Source organism: Papio anubis, chromosome 8 (genome assembly GCF_008728515.1).
Source record: "Papio anubis isolate 15944 chromosome 8, Panubis1.0, whole genome shotgun sequence".
Taxonomy (NCBI): domain Eukaryota; kingdom Metazoa; phylum Chordata; class Mammalia; order Primates; family Cercopithecidae; genus Papio; species Papio anubis.
In genome coordinates, this window is record NC_044983.1 from 40,094,645 (window position 1) to 40,114,827 (window position 20,183).

Sequence of the window (20,183 nt, forward strand, 5' to 3'; positions counted from 1 at the left end):
CTGAAGGCACCGACCATAGTGACCACAGCTGAAACCCCGCAAAGACGGAGGAACCCAAAGAGCCACGGGAGCTGTGGGTGGAGACGACCCAAGAGGCTGCTGCGGCCGGCTCTCAACAGCACACTCCTGGGTGGGACCCCCCGGGGCGGACACCGCCACTCCCCTTGGCCACGGTACGGGGCGCCCCCTCCCGACGCTCGTGAGTAGTGCAACCCGGACCGCAGACCCGAACCGCCGACTCAGGTGGGCGGGGTCCACCCGGACCAGCCTCCAGCCGCTTAGTGTCCACCGGTTGCTGGGACTGCGAGCAGCCGCGAAGACTGTCCCCACCCCTCGGGTGGGCGGGCCCAAGAAGACCGCCCCTCTCTTCCCCCCCGCGCCTTGACTGGTCAATCTCGCCCGTGCGCGATGACGTCCTGCCTAGGCGGAAAGTTTCCGAGAGTAGCGCGGGAGCTGAGAAGTTGGAGGCTCGGGTTCATCTGCGGAAGGCCTTGAGCAGTTTGTTCCGCTGTCTTCCTGCTTCCAGGTTCCCCGACTGCGTCCCCACGAACTCCCCGTCCTTACCGCTTGCTGCTGTGGAGTGCCTCGCTGTCTCCCAGGTCCCCGAGTGAGCGTCGAGTGGGACCTCTGTGGCGAAGGAAGGCCTGTGTGGGTGGCACTGAGAGGTAGAAGGGGAGGGGAATGTTGGCAGTTTCCCTGCGACCCCGGGGACTTTGCTCGTCCCCGCCATCCACTTCCTTAGGCCTTTGGAGTCGCCGACTGGTCTAATGTCGCCGGGCCTTGTGGCTCTGGGAAATTAGCATTGATTAATCCTCCTAACAATTTTCATTTTTATAGAGACAGACTCTCCCTATGTTGCCCAGGCTGGTCTTGAACTCCTGGGCTCAAGGTATCTTCCAGCCTCGGCTTCCCAAAATCTTGGGATTACAGGCGTGAGCCCGGCCAGCTCCCAACAATGTTAAGTGCCTGCTAGGAGTCAAGCACTGTGCTGAGTGCAGGGGCTCCCCAAGTCGTTGCGTCCCCAGTGCTTAGTGCCAGGCATTGAGCAGAGGCGCGATTCGTATGTGAACTGAAACGAACCCCGTCCCTGAGGAACAGGACCTCTGCTGGGAAGTCAAAGAAATGAATAGTGATTGTATGATGTGATAGGTGGTCAGTTCCTGGTGGGCAGTAATAAAGGGGAGGATTGTTTGAGAAACGGATACCTGACCTGAGCCTTGGAGGAAGAGGCAGATACTGGAAAACTAGAGTCCCTGCGTTCTCTCACCACTTGCTAATGGGCCTCTACAACCGCAGGAAACCGCAATAAACCTTTCCCTTCTCCAGATAGATGTCTATTCTTGCAAAGAAATAGAAAATGCATTGCAGAGTATTGGTTCTTTCCTTCTCATTAGGTTCCTGGTTTCAGAGAAGATGACCGAAGAACTGGATTTCCTGGGACAGGACTCTGATGGGGGTAGTGAGGAAGTGGTTCTAACTCCTGCAGAGCTCATTGAAAGGTTGGAGCAGGTAAGCATCTCAGATCGAATCCCTTTGCTCCAGTCAGCCTTTTTATTTAGTTCATCTGTGAATATCAGGGATCACAAAATGAAGAAATGGAATTCAGGGCTTATTTCAGGAGAACAGGGACTGGATCTTACCATCTACATGGAAACGGGAAGCAGGAAGGACATCCTCTGTTAGAGACCTCATCATGTCAAACACAGCATTCCCAAGTGGGGTCAGTAAGAGACAGCTTTGGGCACATTCAGTGAACAGTTCACAGAGCAAGATCCACGTGATATTTTCAGGAACTGTAGAGGTGTGGTGGGACTGCTAACTTCTTTACCTTAGTCCCTTGAACATCTGCTGTTTCCCTGGAGAATGCCTGTTCAGCAAGAAAATGCTGAAATGCCCGTAAGGGATAACTCGTCATATTCTTCCTTTTTCTCACATGTTTTTTTCTTGAGTCATCTGCTCTCCATATGTCCACTGCTTATCTAAAATCCTTTCTGAAATATTTCTCCTTTTAGTTATAATAGCTCTGACTTATTGCATATTTCCCATGTGCCAGTAACTGCGTTCTTTACACTTATATCTCATGACGCTCTGGTAACAGTTCAGACTATGTGGATTTAAATCTGTCTCTGACACGACTCTGTTACGTGATGTTAAGCAAGTTGGGGAGTTTGTCTCAAGCCATTGCTTGACTATAAAATGGAGATAGTAGGGCCGGGCACAATGACTCAAGCCTGTAATCCCAGCACTTTGGGAGGCTGAGGTGAATGGATCACCTGAGGTCCAGGAGTTCGAGACCAGCATAACCAACATGATAAAACCCCATCTCTACTAAAAAACAAAAATTAGCCAGGCGTGGTGGCGCATGCCTGTAATCCCAGCTACTCAGGTGGCTGAGGACGGAGAATCACCTGAACCCGGGAGGCAGAGGTTGCAGTGAGCAAAGGTCCCACCATTGCACTGCAGCCTGGGCAACAAGAGTGAAACTCCATCTCAAAAAAATAATAAAATAAAATTGAGATGATAATAGTGTCTCCTTCCTAGAGTTTTGGGTTGATTAAATGTGGAATTATAATTGTGTACTCAGCATGCTGTCTGATACGTGGTAAGCACTCACTAGACGTGAGCTGTTCATAGTAATTATCCTTACCCTCTTGCTCTAACTGCCCCTTTCCAGAGCTCTCTCATGTTTGCGACTTTAGTATTCTTCACTCTTCCCTGCCATACATGATATCATGAATGCCAAAACCGAACTAAAATAATTTTTGAATTATACCTTATATGATGATCCTTACTATTTAGCACTGATTCTTAATCTGTTTTTATATCACAGACCTTTTTGAGAAACTGGTAAAAACTCTGGTCTTTCATCCCGGAATAACGCACACATGCACCCATGCAGAATTTTGCATATGACTTCCAGGGCATCACAGATCCCCTGAAATCCACCCACAGACCTAGTTTGTGGAACAGCATAAGAGTTCCTTGTTCATTAGGAAAGGGTTCTTTAAACAAAAATCAAAAGGCACAAAGCATAAAAGAAAAAAGGGATACATTCCTGGAGTGCAGTGGCATGATCTTGGTTCAGTGCAACCTCTGCCTCCCAGGTTCAAGTGATTCTCCTGCCTCAGCCTCCTGAGTAGATGGGACTATATAGGCTTGCGCCACCACGCCCGGCTAATTTTTGTATTTTTAGTAGAGATGGGGTTTCACTATATTGGGTTTCGCTATGTTGGCCAGGCTGGTCTCAAACTCCTGACCTTGTGATCTGCCTGCCTTCGCCTCCCAAAGTGCTGGGATTACAAGTGTGAATCACTGTGCCCTGCCTGTTTGTACTTCTGGATTAGAGTGAAAAGACAGGCCACCATGCTGGGAGAAGATACTTGCAAAATGTTAATATGTAGCTGACACAAGATGATTATCCACAGTACATAAACAACTCTTTCAGACTGCCCAATACAGACTGATACCTGGAAGAAGAAGAAAACAAGATGGCCAATAAGCATATGAAAAAGATGTTCAACATTTTTAGTGATCAGGAAAATGAAAATTAAAATCATGAGATATCATTTCATATCTATCAGATTGGAAGAACTGAAAAACGTGAGCAATGTAAAGTATGGCAAGAATGTAGAGCAGCTGAGCGCAGTGGCTCATGCCTGTAGTTCTAGCAACTCAGGAGGCCAAAGTGGGAGGTTCGTTTGAGCCCAGGAGTTTGAGACCAACCTGAGGATCATAGCAAGATCTTATCCCAAAAAGAAAAAAATTAAGAATATAGGGCAGGCCAGGTTCGGTGGCTCACACCTGTAATCCCAGCACCTTGGGAGGCCGAGGCGAGCAGATCACCTGAAGTCAGGAGTTCAAGACTATCCTGGCCAACATGGCGAAACCCCATCTCTACTAAAAATACAAAAATTAGCCGGGCGTGTTGTCACGCCTGTAATCCCAGCTACTCAGGAGGTTGAGGCAGGAGAATCTCTTGAACCCAGGAGGTGGAGATTGCAGTGAGCCGAGATCACACCACTGCACTGCAGCCTGGGCAACAGAGCAAGACTCTGTCTCAAAAAAAAAAAAAAAAAAAAAGTAGAGCAATTTGCACACTTACATACTGCCATGGGATGTAAATAGGTGTAATCACTTTGGAAAATAATTTGTTATTGTCTAGTAAAGATGAAGGTGCACATACCTGTGGTCCAGTAATTCCACCCCCAGGTACATACCTAGTGAAAACTTCCGCATATACTCTAGGAGACATCTACCGTATTTTCACACATTGCTTGCAATAGTTAAAAATGAAAATAACCTAGATAACCATAAATAAATAGCATTGAGAAAATATACCATGTACAGTGGAAATAGTAGTGAAAATGAGTAAAATAACTCCTGAAACAGCATGAATAACAGGAACATAATGTAGAACAATAACAACCATAAAATATGAGCTGCCAAAGAAACTTTATGTAAAGTTCAAACTTGCAAAATTACTGTTCAAGGCAGAGCCACCACCCTTGGGTGATGTGGCACACTGCTGTGCCACAGATGCCTCAGTGTGGACCCCTGCACCTTCCAGGACAGCCAGAGCCCCAGGCTGGTTGCTTTTTCAAGTGAGCATCATTGGGGTCCTTGAAAGGCAGCTAGAGGATGGGCGGCGGGGGGTCTGACAGCACCGCTGTGGCTTGCCGGTGGTTGAGCTAGAGTAACATCTCATGCCTGATGTTCCAGTGCAGTGCCCTGAGTGCAGCCAAGGAAGTGACCCACCACCTGCATGGCTGCCACAGCCAGATCCTGTCTCTTATGCTGTGTGACACAGCCAAAGGGACAGCCTGACAGGGCCACTGATGAGAACAGCTTTGGGAGCATATATAGGATACCCTTTAATACCTGTAAAAAGTGATTTAAAAGTTATTACCTGTAGTGCAGATTTGCTCATTTTAATGATTGTTTTAGTTTGCTATGGCTGCAGAGCAAAATCCCAAAGACTGGGTAGCTTAAATAGAAATTTATTTTCTTAATTCTAGAGGCTCAGGTCAAAGTGCCAGCATAGTTGGCTTCTTCCCAGGCCTCTGCCTTAGGCTTGTAGGTGACCATATTCTCCCTGTGTCCTTGCGTGGTCTTCCCTCTCGTGTGTGTCTGTGTTAAAATTACCTCTTATCAGGACACCGGTCTTACTGGATTATGGCAACTTAATCACTTGTTTAAAGGCCCCCATCTCCAAATATAGTCACAGTCTGAGGTCCTGGAAGTTAGGTAGATTTTTGAGAGGGGACACACTTAAGCCTATAGCAATAATGAACTGATTGGTATTTAGAATTTTGATCAGGGGCTAGGCACGGTGGTTCAAGCCTGTAATCCCAGCACTTCTGGAGGCTGATACAGGGGGATGTCTTGAGGCCAGGAGTTCGAAGACCACCATAGGCAACATGGTAAAACCCCATCTTTATTTAAAAAATTTAAAAATTAGCCAGGCTTTGTGGTATGTGCCTGTAGTCCCAGCTACTCTGGATGCTGAGGCAGGAGGATCACTTAAGCCTGGGAGGTCAAGGATGCAGTGAGCCATTATCGTGCCACTGTGTGACCAGAAACCAGATGTAGCCATTTCAAGTGTAAAACCTGATTTAAAAAAAAAAAAAAAAAAAAGATTGGATTTTGATACAAGTTTCTCAGTAAAAATTTTGGAAAGATTTATATGAAAGTTTTATACTAATATAAACTTCCACCTAATGTTTTATACTTTATCATCATAATTTCATAATATAAATGAAGTGGTCCCCAATGGTACCCCAGTGTACCAGACAAGCACTATCACTTTCTTTTAATATCCTGTCATGAACAGTTGAGAGGTATTCTATAGAGATATGAACAAATGTAGTGAAACCATAAAGGAAATTCAACACGAAATTCAAGCTAGTGATTACCTCTGAGGAGGTAGGGACACACAGGGACTTGTCATTGTTCTCGTAGTTTGTTTGTTTTTGAGACGGAGTCTTGCTCTGTTGCCCTGGCTGGAGGGCAGTGGCGCGATCTCTGCTCACTGCAACCTCTGCCTCCCAGATTCAAGCAATTCTCCTGCCTCAGCCTCCCAAGTAGCTGGAATTACAGGCGTGCCAAGCCCGGCTAATTTTTTGTATTTTCAGTAGAAACAGGGTTTCACCAGGTTAGCCAGGATGTTTTGATCTCCTGACCTCATGATCCTCCCACCTCGGCCTCCCAAAGCGCTGGGATTACAGGCATGAGCCACCACGCCCAGCTTGTTCTTCTAGTTTTAAAAATTATTCAATATTTGGCTGGGCTCAGTGGCTCACACCTGTAACCCCAGCACTTTGAGAGGCCAAGGCAGGTGGGTCAACTTGAGGTCAGGAGTTCAAGACCAGCCTGGCCAACATGGTGAAACCCTGTCTCTAATAAAAACCCAAAAATTAGCTGGGCATGGTGGCACATGCCTGTAATTCCAGCTACTTGGAAGGCTGAGGCAGGAGAATCGCTTGAACCCGAGAGGCAGAGGTTGCAGGGAGCTGGGATCATGCCTCTGCTCCCCAGCCTGGGCAATAGAGTGAGACTGTCCCTCAAAAATAAGTAAATAAAAATTATTCAGTATTTAATAAAAATCAGTCAAAAAGAAATACTGCTCCTAATAAGCCCGTCAGAAAATACGATGTTTTCCCATGCATTATGCAGGGTTTTGTTTGTTTGTTTCAGTCTGCAGAACTGTTGCAGATGCTCAGGCTCTGCACAAACACTTATGACAGTGGCCATGCCCAGCATTTGGTCATGTGTCTTGATGGTGATCATGGAGAGAAGCAGACACTCAAGGACATCAGAAAAAAATAAGTTGAGCCTGGTCAGCATATAATTCTGAGCTATGCTAAAGCTACATTTCCTGTAATTGAAAGATAAGTGTAGCTTTCGTCAGTCACTTAGGGATATTTCAGTTCTCTAAGCCTTAGAAGTCTCTAAAATGAACCAAACAGCTGGGCCTGAGTCATAAATTAGAGCTTTAACCTCTGGCTCCGAAACTCCATAATAGATGAGCGCCTGTTTCTATTATGATCCTGTATACTTTGGGGCCATTAGTAAATTACTCAATCTGTATTTTTTCAATCAGATGAGGATAACTATATCCATTTTCTCTGCGATATGATGATGATGAATTAAAAACATTTGTGAAGTGCTCTGAGCTTCAGGAATGAAGAGCTGTGTGGATTGGTGGGTTGTTGCTTTCTCTCTAAATAGACATGGGGTGGTGCTCCCTGGGAGGAAGGAGCTGGTGGAGTAACAGTGTGCCTGGGCTGCCTGGCAAAGCCACGGTTTGAACACCAGGTGGTGTCACTCTCAGCACTGGGCGTCATACTAACTGAAGTAAGCAAGGGTTTGTGTGTCAGTTGAATAGAAGGTTATGAACATATCCTCCCAACTAAAACAGGACATGAGAAAGCAATTGCTAAACGTAGTTTGTCTTCAAAACAGCTTCAGTGTTTCCAGTTGGTGGGCAGACCGTTTTCTCGCCTGCACCGTCCCTGGTTTTTGTGGGACTTGGGCTGACTCACAAGGTTGTTTAGCTCTGTGGTGGATGATGCTTGGTTTTTCTGGCATTTGTCTTTTAGGCCTGGATGAATGAAAAGTTTGCCCCTGAGCTGCTGGAGAGCAAGCCTGAGATTGTAGAATGTGTCATGGAACAGCTGGAGCACATGGTAAGAGTCGCTGGTCTTGGGCTGGCAAAGGAGCAGAAAGGTAAAAGCATTTGATGAGCACACTGAGAGCTTGCGGTCTGATAGCAAATCTGTTTTGTTTGGCTCCAACCCACAGTCCAGTTCTTTAAAAAAAACATTGAATTAGTTATCTATGTTTATCAAGCTTGAGAGTTCTTGTAAATATCTGGATATTGGCTTCCCATGAAAAGTCTAATATCCTGCATTTCTGCATGAGAACAGTTGACCAGAGCAGTCCTATGAGAGCTGCCTATCCATGTACTCCCTGCTCCCCACAGTCCCTGACTACCCACCCTTCTCTTGTAGCCTCCTAACCTGGCCCCTGCAGACATTTGAGTTTGTGGTCCCTGGCCTAGATTATCTAAGTCTAAATCGTTGTCAACTTCAGAGAAGCTGTGAAATGTGGATATTTCACAGTTTCTCAGCTGGTGTTTTAATACTGCTTTTTAGGCCCGATGGAAGTTTCTTCTGTGTGCTGTATTATCTCCCTTACAATCAGACTGGAGTTCTTCTGGAACCCTCTGGCTGAACATATTCTGTTCAAATGGTCATTTTCTAAAAGTAAATGACTATTGTTTGCACTTTATACAATGATAAAATAAAATGAAAACTCACATGATATTTTTGTTTTCCTTGGACTGAAACATAGTCTGGGTCCTCAACGTTGCCAATGATGATGGTTGAACATCATGTTTTTTATAAACCTTAGTTTCTCATTTAATAGGAGGAAAATCTCAGGAGAGCCAAAAGGGAGGACCTGAAGGTCAGCATCCACCAAATGGAGATGGAGAGGATCCGCTACGTCCTCAGCAGCTACTTGCGGTGTCGCCTCATGAAGGTTTGACGTGGAGATACCTGGAGGCATTGAGACAGCGCAGTCTGTAAAGCAGACTGAATGTCCTGGGGAGAACTTGGACTGGGGCCTAGGAGGGTGCAGGACCTGAAGACACTGCTGAGAGCCCAATATCAGTGTAGCTAAAGTGTAAGGAGAGCGAGAGATTGCTCCGCAGAAGCACAGAGAGGCATGTGTTGCCCACTGCGGGAACACCGCACACATTTTTAGTCTGTTTACCTGCTGAGTGAATGGTGCCCCCTTGCATTACAGCATGACGGTGCTGAAGGGAGAGTCGTTGGCGTTGGTGAATAGGGAATGCTGACTAGAGGAGAACTTGTTTCCAAAATTATTTTGCCTGTCAGATGGCCAGCGTCAATGTCAAATGAGCCAGGATGACTTACATTCGCCTACAGCTTTGTGGCTATCTAACTTACAAAAATGAAATTGCAGGCTAGGTATGGTGGCTCACGCCTGTAATCCCAGCACTGGGAGGCTGAGGAGGGTGGATCACCTGAGGTCAGGAGAGTTTGAGACCAGCCTGACCAACAAGGTGAAACCCCATCTCTACTAAAAATAAAAAAATTAGCCGGGCGCGGTGGCAGGCACCTGTAGTCCCAGCTACTCTGGAGGCTGAGACAGGAGAATTGCTTGAACCCAGCAGGTGGAGGTTGCAGTAAGCTGAGATCGTGCCACTGCACTCCAGCCTGGGTGACAGAGCGAGACTCCGCCTCAAAAAAAAAAAAAAAAGAAAGGAAAAGAGATTGCAAAACATTCCTATTTTATAACCCTGAGAAATTCCTACTTCCTTGACATTTCATTTGGTTCTATGTGTCTCTTTAGTTATTACAAATAAAATAAATTATCTCTTCTACACGAGAATGCTTCAGCTATCTGAAGACTGCCCACAGTCTCCTCGAAGTCTTCTCTCAGGCACACATTTTAGCCATTCAAACCATTTACTCTCCTGGTCTCTAAAAGGATTCTTGTTTGTCTTTATCCTTCTTAAGTTACACTATCTAAAACTAAACACAGTATCCCAGTTGTAGTTTGACCAAGTTTGTGAAAAACAGCCTGATCATTTCTCTTATTCTGATTATTAAGCTGGTAGTAATGCCAACCACATCACGTTAGCATATTTATCACATTAGCATATTGACAGGTACGCTGCCTGAGCTCATTCTTCACTCACATGGACGCTAACCCCTTTTAATATGATAATTATCCCATCCAGTCATTGTCCTCTACTTGCACGGCTTAGGTTTTGGCTCCTTAAGTGTAGGGCTTGATACTTATTCCTCTTAAACTTTATCTTATTAAACTGGGCCATTTCCCTTGTCTCTGGATCCTGATCTTGTCACCTAATGTATTAGCTGTCTCTTAATACTTTATGTCATCAGCCCCCTTGTTTTTTTATTTGCTGGGTTGTGAGTGTTGTGTTTTGTTTTGTTTTGTTTTTTGACAGAGTCTCGCTCTGTTGCTCAGGCTGGAGTGCAGTGGTGCGATCTCAGCTCACTGCAACCTTCCCCTCCTGGGTTCAAGTGATTCTATTGCCTCAGCCTTCCAAGTAGCTGGGATTACATGCCCCTGCCACCATGCCAGCCTGATTTTTAGAAGAGACAGGGTTTCACCATGTTGGCCAGGCTGATCTCGAACTCCTGAGCTCAGGTGATCCACCCCCACCTCAGCCTCCCAAAGTGCTGGGATTACAGGCATGAGCTACTGTGCCCGGCCCACATAAGGTTTTTGATGACCAAAAGCTGGTGATGACCAGCCAAGGGGCAGTGGCTCGTGCCTGTAATCCCAGCACTTTGGGAGGCCAAGGCAGGTGGATCACCTGAGGTTAGGAGTTCAAGACCAGCCTGGACAACATGGTGAAACCCCATCTCTAAAAATGCAAAAATCAGCTGGGTGTAGTGGTGGGTGCCTGTAATCCCAGCTACTCAGGAGGCTGAGGCAGGAGAATCACTTGAACCCGAGAGGTGGAGGTTGCAGTGAGCCAAGATCACACCACTGCACTCCAGCCTGGGCAACACAATGAGATTCCATCTCAAAAAAAAAAAAAAAAACACCTTATGTGAATATTAATTAGACTGTGTTAAGGATCTCTCACCAAAGACTTCCTTACAGTTTGACATCTACCCATTGAGTCAGCATTCTTTGTTCAGCCACTTAGGAGTCTCCCAATCCAAGCTGTCCCCCAGCCCCACGTCCACAGCTTGCCTGCAAGGGTGTCTCAGAGATGTTGTCCCGTGTCTTATGGTGTGCCTCTCTACCCACATTGTCCCACCTCCAGACCACACGTCCTTCCTCGGGAGAGTTGTGTAAACCCTCTTTATATTAACCACATCCTTGTCTTTGACTTTTACCAACGTTTTCATGAAGATTTTGCTTTATCCTCACAGATAGAGAAGTTTTTCCCTCATGTCCTTGAGAAGGAGAAAACCCGGCCCGAGGGGGAGCCTTCCAGCCTCTCCCCGGAAGAGTTGGCCTTTGCCAGAGAGTGAGTGAGTGAGCTGTCGGCATGGGGCACCTGGCTGGTTCAGCATGAGGCCTGTCCTCGAGGGCTGTGCGCTGCTGCCTGCTAACCTTGGACGTCCATCAGCTGTGCACACTACAGCAGTTTGAATCCATGTCTTTCAGGTTCATGGTGAACACAGAGACCTATCTGAAAAATGTCGCCTTGAAGCACATGCCCCCTAACTTACAGAAGGTGGACCTCTTTCGGGCAGGTAAACAGGACATTCTCCCTGCAGGTGGCCCACCCATCCTCAGGTGTCCCAGGGTAGGATCCTCTCTTCACTGTTTTTACCCAAATATGGGAAAATAAGTATGTAGATAAACAGAAAGGAGAGGAAGGGTTCTGGCTAAAATCCAAAAACAAAACAGAAAGCAGATCCAATGGTAGTCATTTGAGCATTGCTTCCATGTTCCCTGGGGTGGGCTGAGCCCCGTGACTGCACTGGTGCTTGTAGACTCGGGCATGGAGCTGCGTTCACCTTCAGTAGCTAGCCATCTGCTGAGCCTCTGCGAGGTGCTGGCAGCCCCGAGTACCAGTGCTGCAGAGCCCACGCCAACATTGCCCCTGCTCTGAGGGGCTGGCAGTCTCTTCCTCACAGGTCCCAGAATGCGCAGGGCCCGCCTAGCTGGAGGGGAGGGCTGAAACAGGAGGCTAGGGAGACCTCCACTGAGTCCCTGTGGCCTTGGAAGAGGGAGCAGGTTGGAGGGTATGGAAAGACGAGGGAGGGAAGCCGGGGAAGGGCAGCTTGGCCGGAGCCCCTCCACGGGCCTCTTTGCACCGGCTCCTGAGGGCTGCTGAGCAAGGAAAGGGAGGTATAGGTAGAGCGCTTAACCGTGGATCAACCCACCGGGGGCCCCTGGCTTACAGGATAAAGCCCATGTTCCTCAGTGTTTCACAGTGCGCCAGATCCAAGCAAGACTGCCTCAGGCAAAATTGCCACACCAAATCAAATGCCCTCCAGGGGTCTGGAGCCCGCCTTGTCTACAAGCTGAGCTTAGTGTTCCAAGGCCACGAGCTCCAGTGCACCCAAGCCCTGGAAATTCATCTCTGCCCAGCCTGTGCTGGGGCTGGGGGCCACACAGCCACCCCTGTGGTGGTGGAACAAGGTCTTAGTCCCTTTGGGCTACTCACAGTTCTGGAGGCCGGGAAGTCCAGGATCCAGGCCCCGACAGGTTCAGTATCTGCCATGGGCCTGTTCCTCATCGATGGCGCCTTCCATATGTCGCCACAGAGAAGGGAAGGGGCAAAGGGCAAGGGGCAAGCAGACTCTCAGGCTACTTCCGTAAGATCACTAATGCCAGTCTCTGTGTCCTAGTCCCCTCCCTCCCGCCGCCCTTTTTTTTTTTGTTTTTTTATTTTTTGAGACAAGGTCTTGCTTTGTTGCCCTGGCTGGAGTACTTTGACGCTGTCATAGCTCACTGCAGCCTTGAACTGCTGGGCTCAAGTGATCCTCCCACCTCAGCCCCCCAAGTAGCTGGAACTACAGGCATGTGCCACCATGCTTGGCTATTATTTTTAAAAATTTTTTGTGGAGACAGTATTGCTATTGTTTTCTAGGTTGGTCTCAAACTCCTGGCCTCAATTGATCCTCTAGCCTCAGCCTCTCAAAATGCTGGGATCACAGGCATGAGCCACTGCCTGGCCTATTCTCTACTTATAAGACACCAGTCAGATTGGATTAGGGCCCACACTTTCACTTAATTGCCTCTTTAAAAGCCCTGTTTCCGAATACAGTCCCATGCTGAAGTATTGGGGGTTAGGGCTTCAACATATGAATTTTTCAGGGACACAGTGTAGCCCATAACACCAGCTGCAAGTCAGACCCATATCAGACTTATGAAACCCTGAATTGGTCATTTTGCTGAGGCTGCCTGAGGAAAACAAAAGGCCCAATCCGTGTCCAGTTCCCTCCCTGGTCAGCCACTCTGTCTGCATCTTAGAAGAATAGGAAAGGGCTGGACTCCTATCTAAACCCTGAGTGTACCATACCTCCCAGCCACTTTTCCTTGGTTGACTTTGTTGGCCGAGCATTTCCTGATCACATTATTATTTTCCTGGCAGTTCCCAAACCAGATCTAGATTCTTACGTGTTTCTGAGAGTGAGAGAACGACAAGAAAACATACTAGTAGAACCAGACACAGATGAGCAGAGGTGAGTGGCGTGCGTCTTTCACAGTGGGCACATTCCTCCCATTGGAGGGCCAGCCGAGCTCTACAGGCGAATATGTTTCCCTCTTTTTCAGGGACTACGTGATTGACCTGGAAAAGGGCTCACAGCACTTGATCCGATACAAAACCATTGCACCTCTGGTTGCATCTGGAGCTGTCCAGCTAATTTAAAACTAGGCATAAACAGCCAGGCATGGTGGCTCACACCTGTAATCCCAGCACTGTGGGAGGCCGAGGCAGGCGGATCATGAGGTCAGGAGTTCGAGACCAACCTGACCAACATGATGAAACCCCATCTGTACTAAAAATACAAAAAAATTAGCCGCGTGTGGTGGTGTGCACCTGTAATCCCAGCTTCTCGAGAGGCTGGGGCAGCAGGATCGCTTAAACCTGGGAGCAGGAGGTCGCAGTGAGCCGAGATCGTGCCATTGCACTCTAGCCTGGGTGACAGAGCGAGACTGTCTCGAAAAAAAAACAAACTAGGTATAAACTCATGAGGTCAGGGGATCAAGACCATCCTGGCTAACACGGTGAAACCCCATCTCTACTAAAAATACAAAAAATTAGCCAGGCATGGTGGCAGGCCCTGTAGTCCCAGCTACTCGGGAGGCTGAGGCAGGAGAATGGCATGAACCTGGGAGGCAGAGCTTGCAGTGAGCCAAGATCGTGCCATTGCATTCTAGCCTGGGCGACAGATCAAGACTCCGTCTCAAAAAAAAAATGGCATACACAGGAATGAAGACCTGGAACCCTAGAGAAAATACTAGAAACCCCTCGTATTACCTTGTGCCTGAGGACAATAATAAAGTAGTTCACTAGGCATCAGACATTCCTCAGCAGTGCTGTGGGTCACAGGCGTGAAGAGGAGCTTGAGGCAGGATTGCTTGTGTTGCCGCACGTCCTGTGTGCCGCTTTAGCCTGTGTCAGTAGATGGGGCCATTGCTCTGTTTATTCTGTATGCTTGGCGGAGCAGCAGAGGCTCTCAGCACGCCTTTTCCCTTTGTAGTATTTTCTGAGCTAAGGGAAGTCAGGCAGAGGTAATTCATAAGAAGGCATCACTGCCTGTGATCGGGGCTGCATTTAGCCCTGACCTGATAATGGTATGAGAGTTCATTTAGCCTTTCTGCTGGGAAGATTGTAAATAGATTAAAGAAAACAGCTGTGGCCTTCTCCCGTCATACATCATTAGACTGTGTGAACTAACATTTTAGAACCTCTAATATTGGACTTAAAACCAATTTCTGTCATGCTTAACTGAAAATCACAACTAAACCAATAAACCATTATTAAATTTCCATTCTGTGGCAGAAGGCACCTCTGGACGGCTCCCGGCTTGTAGTCTAATGAAGTATGTGCTCCCTGCTGTTAACCCGCAGCCCTCCCCAACTCTCCAGCGGCTTTGCCAGGCCAGCCTCCGGGCCATCTGGCTGTCCTTGGCCAAGGCACTGTTAACAGAGTGATGTTAACCATCCTGTATTGTGACCTCTGTGGCCGCTTTTCTGGTTTAAGTCCTTCACTTTTTCAAGAGGAGTGGATGAAATTAACCTAATATGCATGCAGAGTTTCACAATGATGCTGGAAGGAAGGATGTATAGGCAGTGAATGAATGATCGTTCCTTGAAATGCGATAAAAAAAAACCTGCATTCCATCTTTTCTTCCTGGATGAAGTTGGCAGATTTCCATTTGCAGGATATGGGCTGCGAGAGTAATCAGGGTAACATTGCTGTCATTTCCAAGAGAAATCAGTAGGGGAAGGCAAGGGAGGTGTTTTTTGTTTTTTTTTTTTCTTTTTTGTTTTTTGAGACAGAGTTTCCCTCTTGTTGCCCAGGCTGGAGTGGCAGTGACATGATCTCGGCTCACTGCAACCTCCACCTCCCAGGTTCAAGAGATTCTCTTGCCCCAGCCTCCTGAGTAGCTAATGCACATCACCACACCCGGCTAATTTTTTGTATTTTTAGTCGAGATGGAGTTTCCCATGTTGGCCAGGCTGGTCTCGAGCTCCTGACCCCAGGTGATCCACCCACCTCAGCCTCCCAAAGTGCTGGAATTGAGTCACCGCACACGGCTTGGGGAGGTTTTATTTCTTGACAAAGGTATTTGATACTCGTGCAGTCCCTTGTTTTTTGCAGTGTCTTTACCGCCTTAAGCGACTCATTAAACAAATGTGCGTTGAGCACACAGTGTGCCAGGCATAGTTCAAGGCACCAGTGCCTTGAACCAGGAGTAAGACATTCAGTCCCTGCTTGGATGGAGTGAGAAGTGCCTTGCAGAGAGTTAAAGAGTTAGACTTACCGGGGACACTGGACTGGGTGGTCTGGGAGGGTCTCACTGGAGAGACAACATTTAGGCTGAGATCTGATTAACAGGAGGCAACTGCAGTGTAGAGGTCAAAAGGGAGGGTGTTCCAGGCAGAGAAGACAGCCTGTGCAAAGGTCCTGAGGCAGAAACAAGCTCTGCTTGAGGTCAGCCTGGCTACAAAGCCCTACTCAAAATAGAAAGTAGTACAGGATAAGGTCTGAGACAGGCTGGGCCCAGATCTTACAGAACCTTGTTAATAAGGATCCCATTTGGTCTTCCACAGTCCTGTGAAGCAGGCAGGGCTAATGGGAAACAGCAAGTATTTAGTGGTAAGCCTGAGATCAGAACCCAAGTCTCCATTTCCTAGTCACCTTCTCCCTGTAGTGCTAAGCCCAGAGACCTGAGCTGTTACCTAGAACAGTGCTTCCTAAGCCTTAATGTGCTTACCTATCCCCTGGAGCTCACCTTAAGATGTAGGTTCTGCCAGAAGCCCAAGTTCGTTTAGTATGTCATAGTTAATTCAGAGTAAAATCAAGAGTTAGTACCTGATATAAAGAGACATCTTCACTGTATGATCATTTTGTCACTTTTCAAAAGCACTTAATTCCTGTTCAATTGAAAATGTTTCAAGAACAAACCTAATTGGTCATATTATTGACATTGCACATTTGTATATGAATAAATTTTTGCAAATTAAGAAAAAAAAAAAAGATGTGGGTTCTGAAACAGGGTGAGGTCCAGGATCCTGCCTTTCTAAGGAGCTCCACGTTGTGCAGCTGCTGCTGGCCCGGGGACCACATTGAGTGATGGCCCTATGTCTTCGTGCCTCCAGCTGCTGCCCTGTACGTGTCCGACTGCACGAAGCCCTTTACATCCTCTAAAGCCACAGTAAATTGCTCCATTTCCTAAGTTACCTCTTCAAGAAGACTGGTTTTGATATGTCATTTTTAAATAAAGGAGAAGTTGAATTTCAAAACCAAGTGGAACAGGAAATGATGTGACTCGGTTGACATTGATGTTAACATTTGGTTCATGGTGAGTGTTTTGCTTTCTTGTTAAAAACTCGCTGCTAAAAGCATGACAGAACATTTTATCAAATGATGGCATGATCCTTTACCATAAGTTTGCCCCTAGTAAGACAGCTCTTCCTGAGACGTGCTTGCAGGTCCCTGTGTGGGTTTTCCCACCGCAGTCATCATCCGTCATCTGTGATGAAGTTTGATGCGTTTACTCCATGCTCATGCCGCAGCAGCCCACCTGGCTTTGGCATCGCCCTCAGAGGCATCAAACTTTCCCAGCTGCAATGTACAAGAGTTAGCCAGTAAGCTTGCAGAGTGCTTTGGTGGTTTTTTTTTTTTTTTGGTTTTTTTTTTGAGATGTCGCCCTGGCTGGAGTGCAGTGGTACAGTCTCAGCTCACTGCAACCTCTGCCTCCTGAGTTCAAGCGATTCTCCTGCCTCAGCCTCCCAAGTAGCTGGGATTACAGGTGCACGCCACGACACCCAGCTAATTTTTGCATTTTTAGTAGAGATGGGGTTTCACCATGTTGGCCAGCCTGGTTTTGAACTCCTGACCGCAAGTGATCTGCGTGCCTCGGCCTCCCCAAGTGGTGGGATTACAGGTATGAGCCACCACACCCAGCCGCAGAGTGCATTTTTAAGCAAACACATCATATGTCAATTCTTCATATAGTGTCCTTTAAGTAATTTATCTTGGGAAACCAAATGTCCCATTTAGAATTCTGTAAGAACTGATTTTTCTCATGTATCTAATCAACTAGCTATGAAAGCCCTCTCGTTATATTGTCCAAAAAACCTTTGTTTTTTAAAAAAGCAAAATCACTATTCTGTACTTATTTAACAGATTTGGTTTCAAATAGCTTGGCTATTTCTGAAAAATCGTATTCATTCCATGGCTAAGAAACAACTACTGGTGTACAAAGAGATGTACTGGCCCAGGCTTGGTGGCTTACACCTGTAATCCCAGCAATTTTGGGAGGCCAAGGTGGGAGGATCACTTGAGCCCAGGAGTTCCAGACCAGCCTGGGCAACATAGTGACAGACTGTCTCTACAAAGAATAAAACAATTAACCTGGCTTGCTGATGTGCATCTGTAGTCCCAGCTATTCGAGAGGCTGAGATAGGAGGATTGCTTGAGCCCAAGAGGTTGAGGCTGCAGTGAGCTATGATTGCACCACTGCAATCCAGTCTGAGTGACAGGGCAAGACTCTGTCTCAAATATATGTATATATATATGAGATTCTTTTTTTTTTTTTTTGGAGACGGAGTCTCACTCTGTCACCCAGGCTGGAGTGCAATGGCATGATCTCGGCTCACTGCAACCTCCGCCTCCCGGGTTCAAGCCCAGGTTCAAGTGATTCTCCTGCCTCAGCTTCCTGAATAGCTGGGACTACAGGCATGTGCCACCACACCTGGCTAATTTTTATATTTTTAGTGGAGACAGGGTTTCACCATGTTAGCCAGGCTGGTCTCAAATTCCTGGCCTGAAGTGATCCACCTGCCTTGGCTTCCCAAAGTGCTGGGATTACAGGCATGAGCCATGGCATCTGAGATCCCCCTTTTAGAGTCGAGATACCAGACTCCTTTGCTGAAGGCCACATCACTTCTAAGTAGAGGAGATGTGATCAAACCCCAGTGAGGCCAGGGCACCTGAGTACATGCTTTTCATCTTACTGTAATCTTTCTTTCCACAAAAGAAAAGAAGATCCAAAAATGTTTTCGGCAACGACAGCTTCACTGGAATGAGTTCTCATATTCCAAAAAGACTCATTTGAGGGAATAACCAACTCCATTCACATTGCTTTAGAGGAGGTGGCATTTTTCTCAACATAGTTTTCTGTTTTAACCAGGTCCTATTCTACATAACACAATGCTGACAAATTCTGCCTAGCTTCTTAAGACAAGGAAAACCACTTGAAATAAAGTCCGCACACAATTAAACCTAAGTCTTGCTTCTTGTCCAGTTCTATTAGTTTCTATGGAAATAAGAATAAAAGTAAATGACTATTTTTGCCTCTAAGGAATTTACAATTAATCCTGAGAAAATGTCTTAAAGTGTAAACCTAAAAGTATGAGATTCTTTGGCTCAGAAAAAGATTTTCCTAACGGCCAGGCCTAGGGTTAAGAGGAATTTATTTTCTTGGGTTCAGAGATTTGCATATGAATGTTTTAAGCCTCTTAAGTGGCTTAAAACAACTTGGGACCCAAAGTTGTTGCCAACTCAAATGTAAATGTCTTTAAACTTCAAATTGCTGCTTCTGTTATCACTGAACCTATAATTTTCCTTAAACAGAATTCTGACCATTTCATTGCCTCTTAAAAAGCTTCAGTGGGCCAGGCACAGTGGCTCATGACTAATCCCAGCACCTTGGGAGGCAGAGGTGGGCGGATCACCTGAGGTCAGAAGTTCAAGACCAACCTGGCCAACATGGTAAAACCCCATCTCTACTAAAACTACAAAAATCAACTGGGCATGGTGGCAGGTGACTGTAATCCCAGCTACTTGGGAGGCTGAGGCAGGAGAATCACTTGAACCCAGAGCTGGAGGTTGCAGTGAGCCAAGATCTTGCCATTGCACTCCAGCCTGGCCTAAAACAGCGAAACTCCATCTGAAAAAAAAAAGCTTCAGTGGTTACCTGTTGCCTACAGAAAAGGAAACAGTAAAGGAGATTAATATTTATCTGTGTCCTGGACAATAGGCAAATTGCTTTCCACGAATTATCTCGGTTAATCCTCATAACGACCCTGTGAGATAAGCGCCAGCTCACCACAGTACCCCAGCTTCCTGGTCAAATTATCCTTTCTCTTTCCCTATATATTTTATAATCTCTTTTTTAATACCTACAGTTTTACTATTTTATCTTTGTTTAAATCCCACCAACAACTTTGGGGAATTAAGGTGTACAAGTTTTCATATGAGAAACACTGGAGTGATTTGGGCACACACAGCTTTCTGGTCGGCCTGAAATCTCACTTCCAGAATAGGTAATGAAAGTAACAGTGAGAAATGGCCTCTCCCACACCCAGCTTCACGTGTTAAAGTGTGTGCCGTCCACTCCCAGTTCTGTTTGCAGATGTGGCTGCCCTCAACCTCCGGACGAGTGATTTGGCCCTCAATCCAGGTGAGACTGTAGCAGGCCTCCCTTGTTTGTGTAGAAGATCATCAACTTTGCCATCTTCTGGAATCTGAAGCTTTCTGATCTCCAGTCAACAACGTAACATGTACCCTTTGGGTCCTCTTTAGTGAGGTCATGAGTAGGCTGCTGCCCACACTCTTTTCAACAGTTTAACAACTAACACAAGAGAGAGCCTAAGGGCTGTTTCGTTAGTCAATTTCTCTTGGTTCTCCAACTTTTTTTTTTTTTTTTTGGAGACAGAGTCTCGCTCTGTCGCCCAGGCTAGGGTGCAGTGGCGTGATCTTGGCTCACGGCAACATCTGCCTCCCAGAGTTCAAGCAATTCTCCTGACTCAGCCTCTGGAGTAACTGGGACTACAGGCACATACCACGACGCCCAGCTAATTTTTGTATTTCTTGTAGAGATGGATGGAGTCTCACCATGATGCCCACGCTGGTCTCAAACTCCTGAGCTCAGGCAATCCACCCACCTCAGCCTCCCAAAGTGCGAGGATTAAAGGGTGAG

General features: G+C 46.7%; 1 protein-coding gene across 7 annotated transcripts; it reads left to right on the forward strand.

The window, feature by feature from the left end:
• Positions 1-386: 386 nt before the first annotated feature.
• Positions 387-19,939, forward strand: GINS4 (GINS complex subunit 4). Of its 7 annotated transcripts, none has more exons than XM_017961976.3 (8): positions 394-665; positions 1,395-1,509; positions 7,599-7,685; positions 8,428-8,541; positions 10,941-11,038; positions 11,179-11,267; positions 13,118-13,208; positions 19,605-19,747. In XM_017961976.3, exons 2-8 carry the CDS (start codon positions 1,414-1,416, stop codon positions 19,645-19,647), a joined length of 618 nt encoding a protein of 205 aa, XP_017817465.2. In that variant the 5' UTR covers positions 394-665; positions 1,395-1,413; the 3' UTR covers positions 19,648-19,747. The 7 variants fall into 7 exon arrangements, with proteins under 7 accessions (XP_021797950.2, XP_017817465.2, XP_021797949.2 ...); XM_021942257.2 differs by lacking the exon at positions 19,605-19,747 and adding an exon at positions 16,357-16,500; XM_009212958.4 differs by lacking the exon at positions 19,605-19,747 and adding an exon at positions 13,300-13,528 and having other exon boundaries at positions 398-599.
• Positions 19,940-20,183: the final 244 nt, after the last annotated feature.